We start from the raw sequence: 14452 nt of genomic DNA, 5'->3' as shown, positions 1-14452 counted from the left end.
CTGTTACAAAGTCAAAATACTTGTTGGGGTTGCTATAAATAGTCTGAGGTTTGGTTGACTATTAGTTACTCTATTTTCCAATAGCATCTTCAACTGAATAAAGTCACAAAGCATCTTAACAACATCTTGAAAGTCGCACGATGCGTTTAGGAACAATTTGAGCCAAAGGATGTGTTCCTTTATAAGCTCACTTAAATGTTTTTTTTTATTTTCATGAAATCTTTTAAAAAAAAGTCAATAAATAGACATAAATTTAAATGTAAATATGAAATAACTCATATAATTATTTGCTCAAGCAGCTTCAAAAAAGTTTCTATTAATATGATTATCAACAGTTTCATTCATACTTTGATCCGTCGCATCTACATTTGTGATGAAACATATTTATACTTTTTAATTCAATATTTAAATTTTGAATTTAAATATAAACATTATACATTTAATGAGTAAAATAATATATGTTTGAATGTGGTTATCAACAGTTTAATCATTTTTTTTTGTTCTGTTACATTTATCTTCGTGACCACTTGCTAAAGATAATGAAATTTATGTTCATATAATCAGGTTGAATCGTATGATTTAAAAAAAATATATATATATATCACACTACATTCCAGCAATAACGTTTTTGGGTGGCTTCTCAAATAGAAACGTTTTGGTGCAACTTTTACAATGTCTGAGATTAGTAGCAACACTTGATCACAAATAATTGAAGAGTTAAACGTTTAGAAAACAACAAGGGGACACTTTAGCTTATAGAAAGTTATATTATGCCTACATAGACATATGTCTTGAAGCACTTCACTGTCTTTCAGGGGACGGAGGGTTTGGAAGCGGCAATCACTGAGATCAAAGAATGTAAAAATCAAATCCGAGTGAGAGACCGGGAGATAGAAGCCATGATAAAAGACATTAACCAGCTGGAGATCAAAATCAACAATTTACTAGACGAGAACGAAGACCTACGAGAACGGCTAGGTAATTCTCTTAAACCTGCTTATTATTTTAAGATTACCATCATGGATCTTCTCAATTACTGGATCTATGGTTTTTATATCTCATATTGATTTTTCTAAGATTATTATCAGCTTTGACCCTCATTGGGAACATGTTCCCTCACCAGGATTAAATCCAAAGGAAGAACTGGATTTGAGTGAATTTCAGAGATCAAAGGTTTTGAAGCAGAGACAGTACAAAGCAGAGAACCAGGTCTTGCTGAAAGAGGTAACACTTAACGCTTATCTCTATGGTCTGGCTTTGGTCCGTTATCCAATTTTAAACTTTGTCGGTGACTTTTAACGGGACTCTCCTTAGATTGAGCGCCTTGAGGAGGAAAGGCTTGAGCTGAAACAACGCATTCGTGCGCTGGTTAAGGACAAAGGTGAGGTCTTAACTCTAAGATGCTGCATATCAGTTATAGACTCATGTCATAGATTCGTGCATTGTAGCATTATATAATAAAACCTGACAGCACATTTCCTTTTTTTAAGGCATAACAGTAGTCAGTAGTTCACTGCTTGATGACAGTGTTGAAGAAAAGACCAGCAGATCTCTTAGAGAGAGGCCTGTCTCTGGATCTAACGATGAAGAGATCAAACGCAAAGTAAGCCTTTATCGATGAGTTTTGAACATCATAATCATTAAAGCTAAGCTAACAACCTGTTTGTTTCTCAGAACGAGCGTCTACAGAAAGAGCTGAGCAACAAAGAGAAAGAACTGGAGCTCAAGAGAACTGAATCTGCCCAGTTCAAGGCCAAATGTGAGAAGCATCACTGTGACCTTCCAACACTTGCAGTGTCAGGTGGTTTGTGTTACTATAATGTTTCTCTCTCTGCTACAGTGAATGAAATGCTGAACGAGAATAAGCAGCTGGAGCAGGGAATGAAGGAGATCCTGCAGGCCATCCAGGACGCTCAGAAGAAAACACCCACACCCGCTGGCGTCAATATTCCCAGCCTGGAGAGACTCGTCAGTGTACGTTTAGTGGGCCCACGCTGAATCTGTGTAGTATTGCATTATTTTCTTTGTAATATTTAATGAAAATAATTTATATATATATATATATATATATATATATATATATAAATTATTTTATATATAATATTTTATATAATATATAATATTTTATTATAATATTTATTATTTATTAAAATAAATAAAAACATGATGTATTATTATTATTTTCTTAATATTTTTATAATTCACACACACACACACGTGTGTGTGTGTGAATTATAAAAATATTAAGAAAATAATAATAATACATCATGTTTTTATTTATTTTAATAAATAATAAATATTATAATTATGCATGTGAAATTTGCATTTAAAGTATACATTTAATAAGTAATATAATAATTGAAGAAATTAGACATTCATGTGAAAGATATAATAAATAATACTTTTATTTTAAAATAATATATAGTATATATTATATATATATATATTAGTGCTGTCAAATCAATTAATCGCACATAATCAAATGTAACAAGCGTTTTTGTTTGTTGTATATGTGCATTTATATATATATATATATATATATATACACACTCGCATACATATATAGTATCTCACAAAAGTGAGTACACCCCTCACATTTCAACAAACATTTTAGTGTATCTTCTCAAGGGACAATACCATTAAAATTAAACTTGTATATATTTTAGAGTAATGTGCTGCTTGTATAGCAGTAAATATTTCCTGCCCTCTAAAAATAACTCAACATACAGCCACTATTGGCAAAATAGCTGGCAACAAAAGTAAGGGAACTTGTCAATATTTTATGCGAGCACCATTGTTATCTAGCATTTTTCTTTAAACCTCCTGGCCATGGACTTGCACAGCACCAGAGATGCACAGCTTGTTGCTGGGATCCTCTTCCTTTCCTCCATAATGACATCATGGAGCTGCTGGATGTTAGACACGTGGCACCTCTCCACCTTCAACTTGATGCTACCACCACCATGCTTTGGCAAGAGTTGGCAAGACACATTGTTCTTGGTACTCCTCACCAGGGTGCCACCAAACATGCTGGACACCATCTGAGCCAAACAAGTTTTTCTTAGTCTCGTCAGACCACAGGACAGGGTTCCAGTAATTCATGCTCTTGGACAGGTTGCTTTCAGCAAACTGTTTACAGGCTAATCTTGCAGCAAAGTGACATTACTGTTCCTAAATACCCTGTCACAACATATATGAGTGATGCATGTGTTTATCTTAAGGTGTTGGAGATGAAGTACTCAGAGGGAAAGTTTGATGCAAGCCTCCACCTGAGAACGCAGGTAGATCAGCTGACCGGTCGCAATGAGGAGCTACGCCAGGAGTTGAAGGCTGCGAGAGAGGAGGCAGCAAACACACTCTATCAGTTAACGAAAGCTAATGAGAAGGTATTACTCAAAATCCCAACTCAAGAATTTACTGGATTAAAAAATGGTTTTAAATTCACTGGCACATCCTCTTTTTTTGTCTTTTTTTTGTAGGTTGCTCACATGGAAAGTGAGGTTGAAGCAATGAGCAAATCAACTGGCACTTCCATCCCCTACAAGACATTAGCTCTGCCTGAAGAGATGACGCCAACTAGTGTCGAGGTCATCAACGCTCTCAATGAATACATAGTACAACTCCTACAGGTGTGTGTCAGTCCGGTTACTGTATTGTGTTATAATGAAAACCAGATGTAAGGTACATAATATTAAGACTCAACTGTGGATGTTCAGGAGATCAAAAACAAAGAAGATTCCATTGAGCAGATAAGTTCAGCTCTGGAAGAGTATAAAAGGAAATTTGCAGTGATGCGCCATCAACAAGGACTTCTATATAAGGAGTATCAAAGGTATGCCAAGCAATAAAGATCATTTATATTGTAAAATATCATATATAAAAGGGATGTAGAGCCAAAAAGATTGTTTATATTGATATGTATATCAATCATACATATGAATGGTAATCAATAAAGCATTGTTTTAATTCATGGTGTCTGTCTGCTCCAGTGAGAGGGAGTCTTGGCAAAAAGAGATGGACTTTTTTGCAGAACTGAAATCCAAACTTGAGGAGCAAAGAGAGGTGGATGTAGTAAAAATCAAAGAGTACAATGTAAGTCTCTAAAACAAAGTCACTAAGTTTCTAATGTGTGTTTCTAGTCCTTTAAATGATTCCCATTATCCGTTTGACTCGTTCCCAGCACTGGCTAGAGGCTCTTGAAAAGGACCCAAATGAGATCAAACAGCAGCTGGCTGAGACGGCTCGGAAAACCTTGGTTCTCAGGGTCAACGAGAAGTGTCTGACGCGACGTTACACGACTCTGCTTGAGCTCGAGCAACATTTGAGGAAGGAGAACGGCAAACTGAAGGATGATTTTAGACACATGGAGGCCGTGGTAACAGAAAGAATTGGCTACCTGCAGAGGTTCAAGGTATCAGGCAACACTCATACAACTCAACTTATGAATGATGGGATTTTTTTATTAGAGGCTGACTGATGTGGGTTTTTTGGTGGCCGATACTGATTCTGATATCTAGAACAGGATTTTGGAGAAGTACAAATATAAATAAATAAATTGTAATCAAAAAGTTATCATTAAGAGAAATTGACATTTATTACAGTTTCTTTCTGCTTACAAATTAATCATTAATCACAGTTATTTAGTTATTTATCATCACATTAATACTCTAATTGTTGGTAGAATAAAAAAAAAAATAGAATATTTTTAGCCAGAATATTTTTTGACAAAGAATTTTTTCAGATACCCTAACCAAGTATAGTGTTTTGTTTATCCTTCATATTTCAACAATATAAAATATTTGCCTCATATTTTGATAGTTTCATTTAATTTGTAGGGTCATGGAAAACAAATCTCCCCTGCAGACATCGCTTTTGGCCTCTACTGTTTATGAATTCTAAACTGTACAGTCAGAAAAATGACTGAAATGAAATAAACACTTTATGAACTCTCAACACAATATTGACAAATAATAAAAGTCTATAAATAATGATTGTATTTTTAATGACAAATTTAGTTGTTTTAGTATTGTTTTGTTGTTTTTCCCTAGGCTGGTAGTCATCTTCACTGAAAGCTGTAACTGACCTCTGCTGACCCCTGTAAACTTGCTTTGTCCTCAGGAAATGGCAGCGTTTAAAATAGCTGCATTGCAGAAATCCCTTGATGATAGTGTTTCTGCATCAGAGCTGGAGAGAGCCAACAAACAATACACTGAGCTCACCATCAAGTACAGAAACCTCCTACAGAAAGACAATCACCTTGTTCAGAAGACAAACACACTGGAGCACCTAGAGGTACGTCTCTTGGCAAATTACGTAAAGAAATGGAGGTCTTTCTTTATTTTTTTATTACAGCAATCTCCTTTACTTTCAGAGGGAGAATGTGTCTTTACATGAACGCATTAACTCCATCAATAAAGAGCTTGAGATCAGCAAGGAGAAGCTGCACACATTGGAGCAGGCCTGGGAAAACTACAGCACGACTGGTAGACGTCACTGCTAATTGATTAGACAAAAGCAATGTTGAAGCATTGTGAAATATGTCATTGAATGAAAAAAGTTTTCTCTTCAATATAATAAAAGTTGACCTATTTCGGGTGATTCCGGGTGTTCACAGGTGGTGAGAACAGCATGGACAAGGCAGCCAAAGCCCTGGCCAATAGCGAGATTGTATCTGTGTCCAGGCGCATCACCATGCTGGAGATGAAGGAGCTAAATGAAAGACAGCGAGCCGAACATGCTCAGAAGATGTACGAGCACCTGAGGAACTCCCTCAAACAGGTGGAAGAGCGCAACTTTGAGCTAGAGACCAAGTTTGCTGAGGTGGGTCTGATTTATCTCTTGCTTCCATCGCCTAGCATCCACCCCGAATACAACCATATAGAAACATGGCAAAAAACACTTCCAACACCTTAGCTTAAACATTTTTTTTTTTTTTTATAAAACACAGTATGCCGAGCTTATTAAATTAACGTTTTAGTAAGCTTTTAGGTTATTTTAATAAAGCACAGTATGTTGAATATTAAAATAATGAATCATTTTATTTTTTATAAAACACAATACTTTTAACCTTAAATACTTTTTTATATTAATAAAACAATATGTTGTACACTAATGTGCTTCTATTTTATTTGAATAAAACAAATAAAACATTTAATAAAATATTGAAATATTTTAAAACAACTTTTTTATTTGTATTTTTTTTAAACAGTATGTTGTTCTATTAATAAGCTTTTATTTTATTAAGGATTATGTTGAATATGTAATATTGTAAAAACCATATGTTGTACATTAAATGCACTTCTATTCTATTTGAATAAAACATTTCATAAAACGTTTAATAAGCTTTTGTTTTGTTTTAGTGAAAGAACTTTTTAGTGAAAAAAGAATATTTTGTTCTTTTAATAATCTTTAATTTAATTACATTTTTGAACTTTAAATAGGCTTTAATTTGATTTAATTTCCTTTATCATCACTTTTACTTTATTTGATTACATTTTTTTATTTATTTAATTCGCTAAATTTAATATTTTGCATATATTTCTGTATGGCGGTGTAGCTCACAAAACTAAACCTGGAGGCTCAGCGGATAGAGCGGGAGCTCAGGGACGAGCTGGCGGACAGTGTAAGCAAACAGATCAGCGACGCCGATCGCAAGCAAATCACCGAACTGGAGAAAACTGAAGCAGAGCTGCGGATTGAAGTGTCCAAGTAAGCCTGTGGACTCAACCTGTGCACATGCTTGCTATTTACAATACAACAGTATCACAGGGCTCTCAAGTGTCACACATTTCAGTCTTTTGTCACGCACTCCCGCCACACATTGTATTTTCTCGTGCTGGAAAAACTATTTCTAATATATTTAATATGCCGCAGCACACAAAATGTCTCTGTCCGCGCCGCTCTCACTTTGCCGGCAGTAATCAAGCGTGTCTCCTCTAGAGTTCTTAGTCGAGCCTGCCACCTATCAGCCAATCAAAAAAAAGAAAGGGGCTACACAATAGCTAATCAGAAAATAGGACTATTGTATCTGGATAAGATTCAAGAAAAGTCAACTCCTTTTTAATGTTACAAAAAAATCATCTTGACATCTTGACTGCTGTTGGAGAAAGTTTCCCAGATAAATAGCATCATTAAACAGCAAATTACAAAATAAATAGCAAATTACAGAGTGTCTGTAATTTATCCAACAGTTTTACACCATGTTTACTGACAACACCTATCACACAAACTACAAAATATTACACTATTACTCATTCAAGTCATAGAATTATGCAAATTTAGCAACCGAATTGCACTTGGTATAAAAGAGTTCTCTTGTTGGAGAAAGTTTCATCATTTTCATCATTTTTTCATTAGTGGCTGTAATTTATCCAACAGTTTTACATCCTATTCACTGACAACACCCATCACTCTTGCCTTTCTTTAAAACTTGAGAGACCTGGTATTATGAGCAAATGTACACAAACATCTGTTGTAAGAGAGTTCAGTTCCAGTTTATTATCGCCTAAGGGAAACTTGTTTTGCAGCCAGGTAAACATACAGGTCACACAACAGGTAAACACCACATACAAATACCAATATACAACACAAACTACTAAATAAAAAACTATAACACTATTACTCATCTAAAATCATAGAATTATGCAAACTTGGCATAAAAGAGTTCTTAGTCTTATTGGACTTAAAACAAGGTAAATCTCTGACCTGAGGAGAGAACAATGAAGGGCATGATTTACACAGTCCAATATGACATCTGCTTTCCTCATAACCTGCCTCTCATAAATGTTTGTCAAAGAGACCTGTGGACAGCCAATTAACTTACCAGTTAACTTATAGTACCACCTTCACAATGTGGCCCCCATACCTAACCCCCACACCAGGCAAAAAATGCAAAAGTAAGAACGGATTCGATAAAAAGATTCATAAAATAAAGACCGCATAGCCTTATCAACATTAAAAGAGTTAAGCTTCCTTAGGAAATACAATCTCTGTTGTCCTTTTTTGCAGATCATCTCTGTGTTCATGTCAAATTTGAGTTTACTGTCTATCACAGTCCCCAAATATTAGCACCGTTATACTGATTCCTTTTATGTAGGTGGGTAGAGGAGAACCAGGTTGATTTCTCCTAAAATCTATAAGCATATCCATTTACAGGTGTTAAGCTTTATAACCAAGGATATGCTTATAGATTTTAGGAGAAACTAACCTGGTTCTCATTCACTCAAATCAACCCTTTTAAAATGTTTGCAGACTGAGGGAGGTGTCCGATGTCGCTAAAATGCAGGTGTCCGCTCTGGAGGCCAGACAGCAGTCGAGAGAGAAGGAAGTAGAAAGCCTGAGGAGACAGGTGTTGGACTACCAGGTATGTTTTTCTCTTCTCAGCTATGCACCCTTTAGATCAAGCCACTAAATGCACATCTCCTCTTCAGGCTCAGTCCGACGAAAAGGCCCTCATCGCCAAACTCCACCAGCACATTGTAGCTCTCCAGCTGAGCGAGACCACAGCAATCAGCCGGCTGGAGGCCGCCAACACGCGCCTGCAGAAACTCGAAGCGCAAAAGCTCCGAGTCGAACAGCAGCTGGATGCCCAGCAGCAGACGCTGTGGCACGCAAGGCAGGAGGGGCATCAGCGGGCCAGATACCTGCGCCACACCATTCAGGCCCTCCGCAGACAGTTCTCAGGAGCCTTGCCACTGGCCCAACAGGAGAAGTTTTCCAACACCATGCTCCACCTGCAGGAGGACAGGGCACGGGCCAGGGAGGAAGCGCAAAAGGCGGCGGAGGAAAGGAGGAAAGCAGAAATGAAGGCACAAGAACTGGAGCTAAAGCTGAAGGGGTTGGAAGAGCTCATAGCAACACTCAAAGATGCTAAAGGAGCGCAGAAAGTAGGTTGATTGAGTTGTGATGTGATTCTTGAAAACATATTTTTTTTAATTATATTGAGAAAAAAATTATTCATATATATTTATATCTTGTATATATTCAAGTTAAAGGAAATTTTTCCCATAAACAGTCATTTACACTCAGCTGCAGAATTTACAGTTTAATATCAACCCCTACAGGTGATCGAGTGGCATAAGAAACTGGAGGAAGTACGTCTGTTGGAAATGAGGCAGAGCAGAGAGCTTAATACCCAGCGGGAAGAGATAAAATACTTGAAGAACATTATGGCGGAGCAGGAACGCACCATCAGCGGCCAGGAAGAGGAGCTGGTGCAGCAGAATAATGTCAGTATTGCATTTAAACGGGTTTCTTCTCTATTTTTGAGCATACTTCAATCATGATTTCTAATTATATTTATTATCCTTGTATCAGCTTCTTGAGGAGCGGCAACTAATCTGGGATCAGAGAGAGGTGCAACTGGAGCGCCAGCTCGACTCCTATGAGAAACAGCAGAATGAAATCCTAAGCACAGCTCAGAAGGTGGCAGAATTGACAAACATTTGTTTCTGGATAGTGATAAGCTGTTTAATAATCTACAATTTAACTTACACCTAACTTGTCCTGTTTGAGTTTAGTTTGAGGAAGCCACAGGCTCTCTGCCGGATCCAAATCAGCCTTTAGCACACCAGTTAGACTACGCTCTTGGAAAAATCAAAGAGCACGTTCGTACCATCCTTGAGACAAAAGCCACCTGCAAAATTCTGGAAGAGGTACTTTTTTTATTCATCAAGTGATTTTGGAAATTTTACCAATTGCAAACCTTGTTAAGTAAGATTATTTCTCTGAGCAGAAGCTGAAGGACAAAGAAGCTGCTTTGTGGACATCAGAACAGAACGTCTTATCTCGAGACAAAGTGATCAATGAACTGAGGCTTCGGCTCCCAGCCGCTGCTGAGAGAGAGAAGCTCCTGGCTGACCTGAGCAAACAAGAGGACTCTGAGAGCCAGCCCACCCTAAAAGTTGCCCACCAGACCATTAATAACTTACAAGGGCGCCTGGATCAGAAAGAAGAGGTTCTCAAGAAGTACCAGAACATGTTAGCAAAGGCTCGTCAGGTGCCTATTTAACTTAAAAACTGAGGCATCATAAACTGGTGATCTTTATTGCACAATAAAATGCATAAAAGCTCATATATCTTGATTTTATATTTTCCCAGGAGCAGGAAGAGATTGGCAAAAAGCATGAGGAAGAGGTCAGGGCTCTGCATCAGAAACTGGACGTGTATATGGACACATCGCTGGACTGTTTCAAACGGACAGCTCTGGTACCTAGCGTATTCATTATAAAGCTCAATGTAGGATATCGGGCCAGAAAGTAGAAACTAGTGCACAAAATAAATATGGTAATGTCATAAATCATGGCTGCTGTCAACTTTAGAAGGCTATACTCAGTTTTATTCTTCTCTAGGAGCTAATGAAGAAACCCACCCTCACCGTACCCACCAATAAGCACTTGGTGCGGTTGGCAGAAATGGAGCAGACGGTGACTGAGCAGGACAATTCGCTCTCCTCACTGACACACAAGCTGAGAGGGGTCATTGCAGAGCTGGACCAACAGAGACAGCTGGCAGCAGCACAAGCCATGGAACATGCTGCAGAAACCTCCAGGTGAGACATTAAAACAAGGGTCCCTATTTTAATGATCTAAGCGCATAGTTTCAAGCGCCCCGTGGAAATGCACTTAGGTCTGTCCGAATCCACTTTTGCTAGTTTAATGATGGGAAAAATGGCCGTGCTATTTACGGAATTTACGTGGCGGATCTGCTCTACGGGACAAGCCGGATTCCACCATATCTTTATGTACAGAATATAAATCTTTTACATTGTAATCCTTTTATTTGTAATATTTGGCTAGTTTGTGTGCTGCTGCGTGTGTCTTTGTGTGTAATAAGCAGAATGTACGCCCATTGTGCACCCGCCTATAGGCGCATATTACTAATGCACCCTTTAAATAACAAAAAGAAATACTGTGCCATTGACTTTAGACCAGGTTTTTGTTGGTCACTGGCACAGTCTATTTTAGTTGCCTCCAAATGGAAACGCGCCAACGATGCGCCCTCATGGGCGAACAACTAGGTGCAAATGCATTTGCTATTTAAACAGCATGGTGCAGGACATGAAAACAACTGCGTCGGGGTGAAACTAACAAAAAACACTTGCGTCGTGTCTGGTGCCGCTTTGCGGCGGGTGTGTGATAGGGCTCAAGCCTAGAAACAATGTTGATCAATATCAAGATATTTATTCCTCATGCCACTTTTAATGGTCTTTCATTTCCAAGACTGGAGGAGAGACATGTTGCCCAAATGAAGGGTCTGTCGCAGGAGGCAGAAGAGCTGAGAACTCAGGTCGTTCAGATGGAAAAAGAGCTGCATTACCTCCGTACGGAAGTAGAGGCCCAGAAAGAGGCCAATGTCAGATCACCATCAAACACCATGAAGAACCTTGTGGAGCGGTTGAAGACACAGCTGGCACTCAAGGAGAAACAGCTGAAGGTACCACACAGTGGACAGCTAGTGTAAATGTGCAGTCAGATTTACTGTTTATCGGTGAATTTCATGGGTGAAATAGTCATTTCAATTGAAACCCAGGCTGTTGGGAATGTTTCTTGAGATCCCATGACACTGGGCCAAAATTTAGTGATATCACCTTAATTCTTCTGGATAGGTTTTTCCACTGTGATGTTTGAAAGTGGCTAAGATAAGAATTCGGTCATCTGCAGGCTCTCAGTAAAGCTCTCTTGGAACTTCGTGGAGAGTTGACATCTCAAGCAGAACAGCAGATCATCGCCAATGCTGCTCAGAAGGAAGAGGCCCTCAATGTTCAGCAGATTGTTGACAAGCAGACCAAGGAGCTACGGGTAAAAATAAGGAAGAAGCCTAAATTCCTACCAGCTTCTAAAATGGAAAAGAAAATGATTCCCTTATCTGTTGTCTCAATACTTTACCTGGCACATATGTCATTTTGTAGAAGCTCACCAAATTGCAAGGTAAAAATCAAGATATAGTTTTCATGGAAGATTAGGAGGAGGGTGACTTGAATTAATGTATTATCACTTCATTAAAAATACAAATTGATCTGAATAAATCACCTTCAAAAACCAATAAAACAATTTATTTAGTTAATGATTAAAACGTTTGCTAAATGTAACAATAAAAATATATTGCTCATAACTTGTTTTAAATGTTTAAAATTAAATTTTAAAAAGCACTGGCCTGTTGCTTGTATTAATCATTTGTCTATCAAGTTTTAAAAAATTATGCCATAGGACAGTTAATTGGTGAGAGCAACCAATAAACTTTCAACTTTCTGGTTTTTAACACCATTTTAAGATACTGAATTGTACTCCAAACCTAACCAAGCAATTATTTATCCCCGTGTTCCTCATCAGGCATGTGTGAGGGACCTTAATGAGGAGCTCCAGCTGGCTAAGGATGGCGTACGAGCGGCAAAAGCCAGAGAAAACTCGCTGAAAGAGGAGCTGGAGAACTTGAACATGGATCTTCAGAGGAGCCAAAAATCACATAACAAGTTGCAAAGTGAGAAAGAGGCTCTGGAAGATCAGCTGAATGAGCAGAAGAAGAAGGTCCAGAGGCTCAGCAGTGGCCTACAGGTCAGACTGCATGTTTTTCCAATCCAGAGAGGTTCTTTACCCTTAGTCACTTGTACCATAAATGTTCACGGTCTTAAAATTCCTGTCTCGCTGATCTTGAGAGTAATCCTACCAGCAGCTCAGAGCATTTGGACAGTGAGTCATCAGCCCTCTTTTCTCTGCAAACGAAGAGCTTCTGCTCAATGTCTGGTTGAACAGAGCACTTCTTTGACGGCAGTGAATACGTCTAGACACCATTGTGTTGCTCCTCGCTTTTACTCCTATTGGAGTTTGTGGTCCTTGGAAAGAAAAATAACAGGGGCTTTATTTGTATGTATAATTATAGTCCTCTTCACCTATTAAAGTAAATCAAGTTATACTTTATTTATATAGTACCTTTCAACTGTTTACAAAGTGCTTAAAGGGATAGTTCACCAAAAAATGTGAACTTAGTCGCCGTCATGTTGTTCTGAAACTGTTTGAGTTTCTTGCTTTTGTTGAACACAAAAGGAGATATTTTACAGAATGTTGGTAACCAGACGGTCGACAGTAGCCTCTTCAAAAATATTGAGCATCACAACTGTGTTGAACATCGATAATTATGAGAAATGTTTCTTAAGCACCAAATCAGCATATTAGAATGATTTTTGAACATCATGTGACACTGAAGACTGGAGTAATGATTCTGAAAATTCAGCTTTGCCATTACAGGAATAAATTACATTTTGAAATGCATTCAATTAGAAAACTGTTATTTTAAATTTATAATATTTTACATTTTTAATATTACTGGTTTACTGTATTTTTGATCAAATAAATGCAGCCATATGCCAAAAACAATTTGAGAAAGAGAGAAAGAAAATACAATTGTCAGAGCAAGAATAAAATAAAAGTCTAAAATAATAAATAAATAAATGTGACTTTTCCCACAACTGTACATCAGAGCTGATGATGTATGTGTGTGTTTGGTGTTTGTGTGTGCAGGCTCAGGCAGAGAGTGATGGACCCACAGTAGAGGCTCTTCAGAAGAAGATTCGTAAGTTAGAGCAGGAGCTGGACAGGAAGTATATCTCGGACCCTACAGACAAGAGGAGCGTACTGAAGGAGGACAAGGTGAACTAGAACTGCATTTACTATGGGGAAAAATTCAGTTAGGCAGATTAATCAATTGCAGAAAAATGTGTGGAAAAACCCTAAAGAAACCTTTATATCGTTCAGTGGTAAATACAGTAGTCAACAGTTGAAGTGGATCAAAACCTTTCATCAAAGTTATACATGAATTTTGAACAATACCCGTTCTTGTCTTAAGACAACTTTGATAAACTTTTTTAGTTTGTTTGAACTCTTATGTAATCTTTGCTGATATATTGACATCTTAATCATGTATGAGTCTTTTATTTAAATCTTAGTTATTTCTATATTTGCAGTCTGCCAAAGAAGAAATTGTGAGGTGGGAGGAAGGTAAAAAGTGGCAGGCCAGGGTGGAGAAAGTGCGGAACGTTCTCAAGGAGAAGGAGAAAGAAGTGGATTCTCTGTCTAAACAATTATCAACGATCAAGGAACTTTACAGCAGGTCTGTGCCATGAACACTAATCCATCCACATAATGGACAGTTTCAAATGATGCATTAAAAGTTTGAGGAATCTTAAATAAATAAGACCTACATGTATGCAATAGATGTGAGCTTAACTTTACCATTTATTAAAAGCAAGAACAAAAGTTGAAGATTTCCACATGTTTATGTTGGCTGATGTCCATGAAGGTTGGAGCAGGAGAAGTTGGGCCTGCAGAGGAAACTAAAGGGTAGAGGAGTGACCGCAGATCAGGTCGTTGGTGCACGGACCCTTGAAGCGGACAGAGAGACTGAAGAACTACATAAAAGAAACGTTGAACTGGAGCAGCAAATCAAAGTCATAAAGTGT

At 37.8% G+C, this 14452-nt stretch overlaps 1 protein-coding gene across 7 annotated transcripts in view; it reads left to right on the top strand.

The window, feature by feature from the left end:
• The window catches only part of cep290 (centrosomal protein 290), a 29177-nt gene that overhangs the window by 10387 nt on the left and 4338 nt on the right, over window positions 1-14452 (top strand). For all 7 annotated transcript variants that reach the window (XR_016150673.1, XM_089127662.1, XM_039646933.2 and 4 more), the window contains 29 exons: window positions 816-978; window positions 1124-1224; window positions 1315-1381; window positions 1491-1603; window positions 1675-1759; window positions 1841-1974; window positions 3222-3386; window positions 3480-3629; window positions 3717-3832; window positions 3990-4092; window positions 4181-4411; window positions 5119-5292; window positions 5372-5483; window positions 5615-5820; window positions 6557-6708; window positions 8251-8362; window positions 8430-8885; window positions 9063-9227; window positions 9316-9423; window positions 9519-9653; window positions 9734-9997; window positions 10099-10206; window positions 10350-10549; window positions 11220-11433; window positions 11661-11798; window positions 12330-12551; window positions 13515-13643; window positions 13958-14103; window positions 14293-14448. Coding sequence is in view for 6 of the 7 variants with exons in the window: in XM_089127662.1 (XP_088983788.1) it covers window positions 816-978; window positions 1124-1224; window positions 1315-1381; window positions 1491-1603; window positions 1675-1759; window positions 1841-1974; window positions 3222-3386; window positions 3480-3629; window positions 3717-3832; window positions 3990-4092; window positions 4181-4411; window positions 5119-5292; window positions 5372-5483; window positions 5615-5820; window positions 6557-6708; window positions 8251-8362; window positions 8430-8885; window positions 9063-9227; window positions 9316-9423; window positions 9519-9653; window positions 9734-9997; window positions 10099-10206; window positions 10350-10549; window positions 11220-11433; window positions 11661-11798; window positions 12330-12551; window positions 13515-13643; window positions 13958-14103; window positions 14293-14448 (4625 nt within the window). In the remaining variant the exon portion in view is untranslated. The remainder of the gene's footprint in view (window positions 1-815; window positions 979-1123; window positions 1225-1314; window positions 1382-1490; window positions 1604-1674; window positions 1760-1840; window positions 1975-3221; window positions 3387-3479; window positions 3630-3716; window positions 3833-3989; window positions 4093-4180; window positions 4412-5118; window positions 5293-5371; window positions 5484-5614; window positions 5821-6556; window positions 6709-8250; window positions 8363-8429; window positions 8886-9062; window positions 9228-9315; window positions 9424-9518; window positions 9654-9733; window positions 9998-10098; window positions 10207-10349; window positions 10550-11219; window positions 11434-11660; window positions 11799-12329; window positions 12552-13514; window positions 13644-13957; window positions 14104-14292; window positions 14449-14452) is intronic.

Source organism: Pimephales promelas, chromosome 25 (genome assembly GCF_988280905.1).
Source record: "Pimephales promelas chromosome 25, fPimPro1.hap1.1, whole genome shotgun sequence".
Taxonomy (NCBI): Eukaryota; Metazoa; Chordata; class Actinopteri; order Cypriniformes; family Leuciscidae; genus Pimephales; species Pimephales promelas.
Note: the sequence above shows the minus strand (reverse complement) of the source record. Positions and strands in the feature narration are given on the sequence as shown.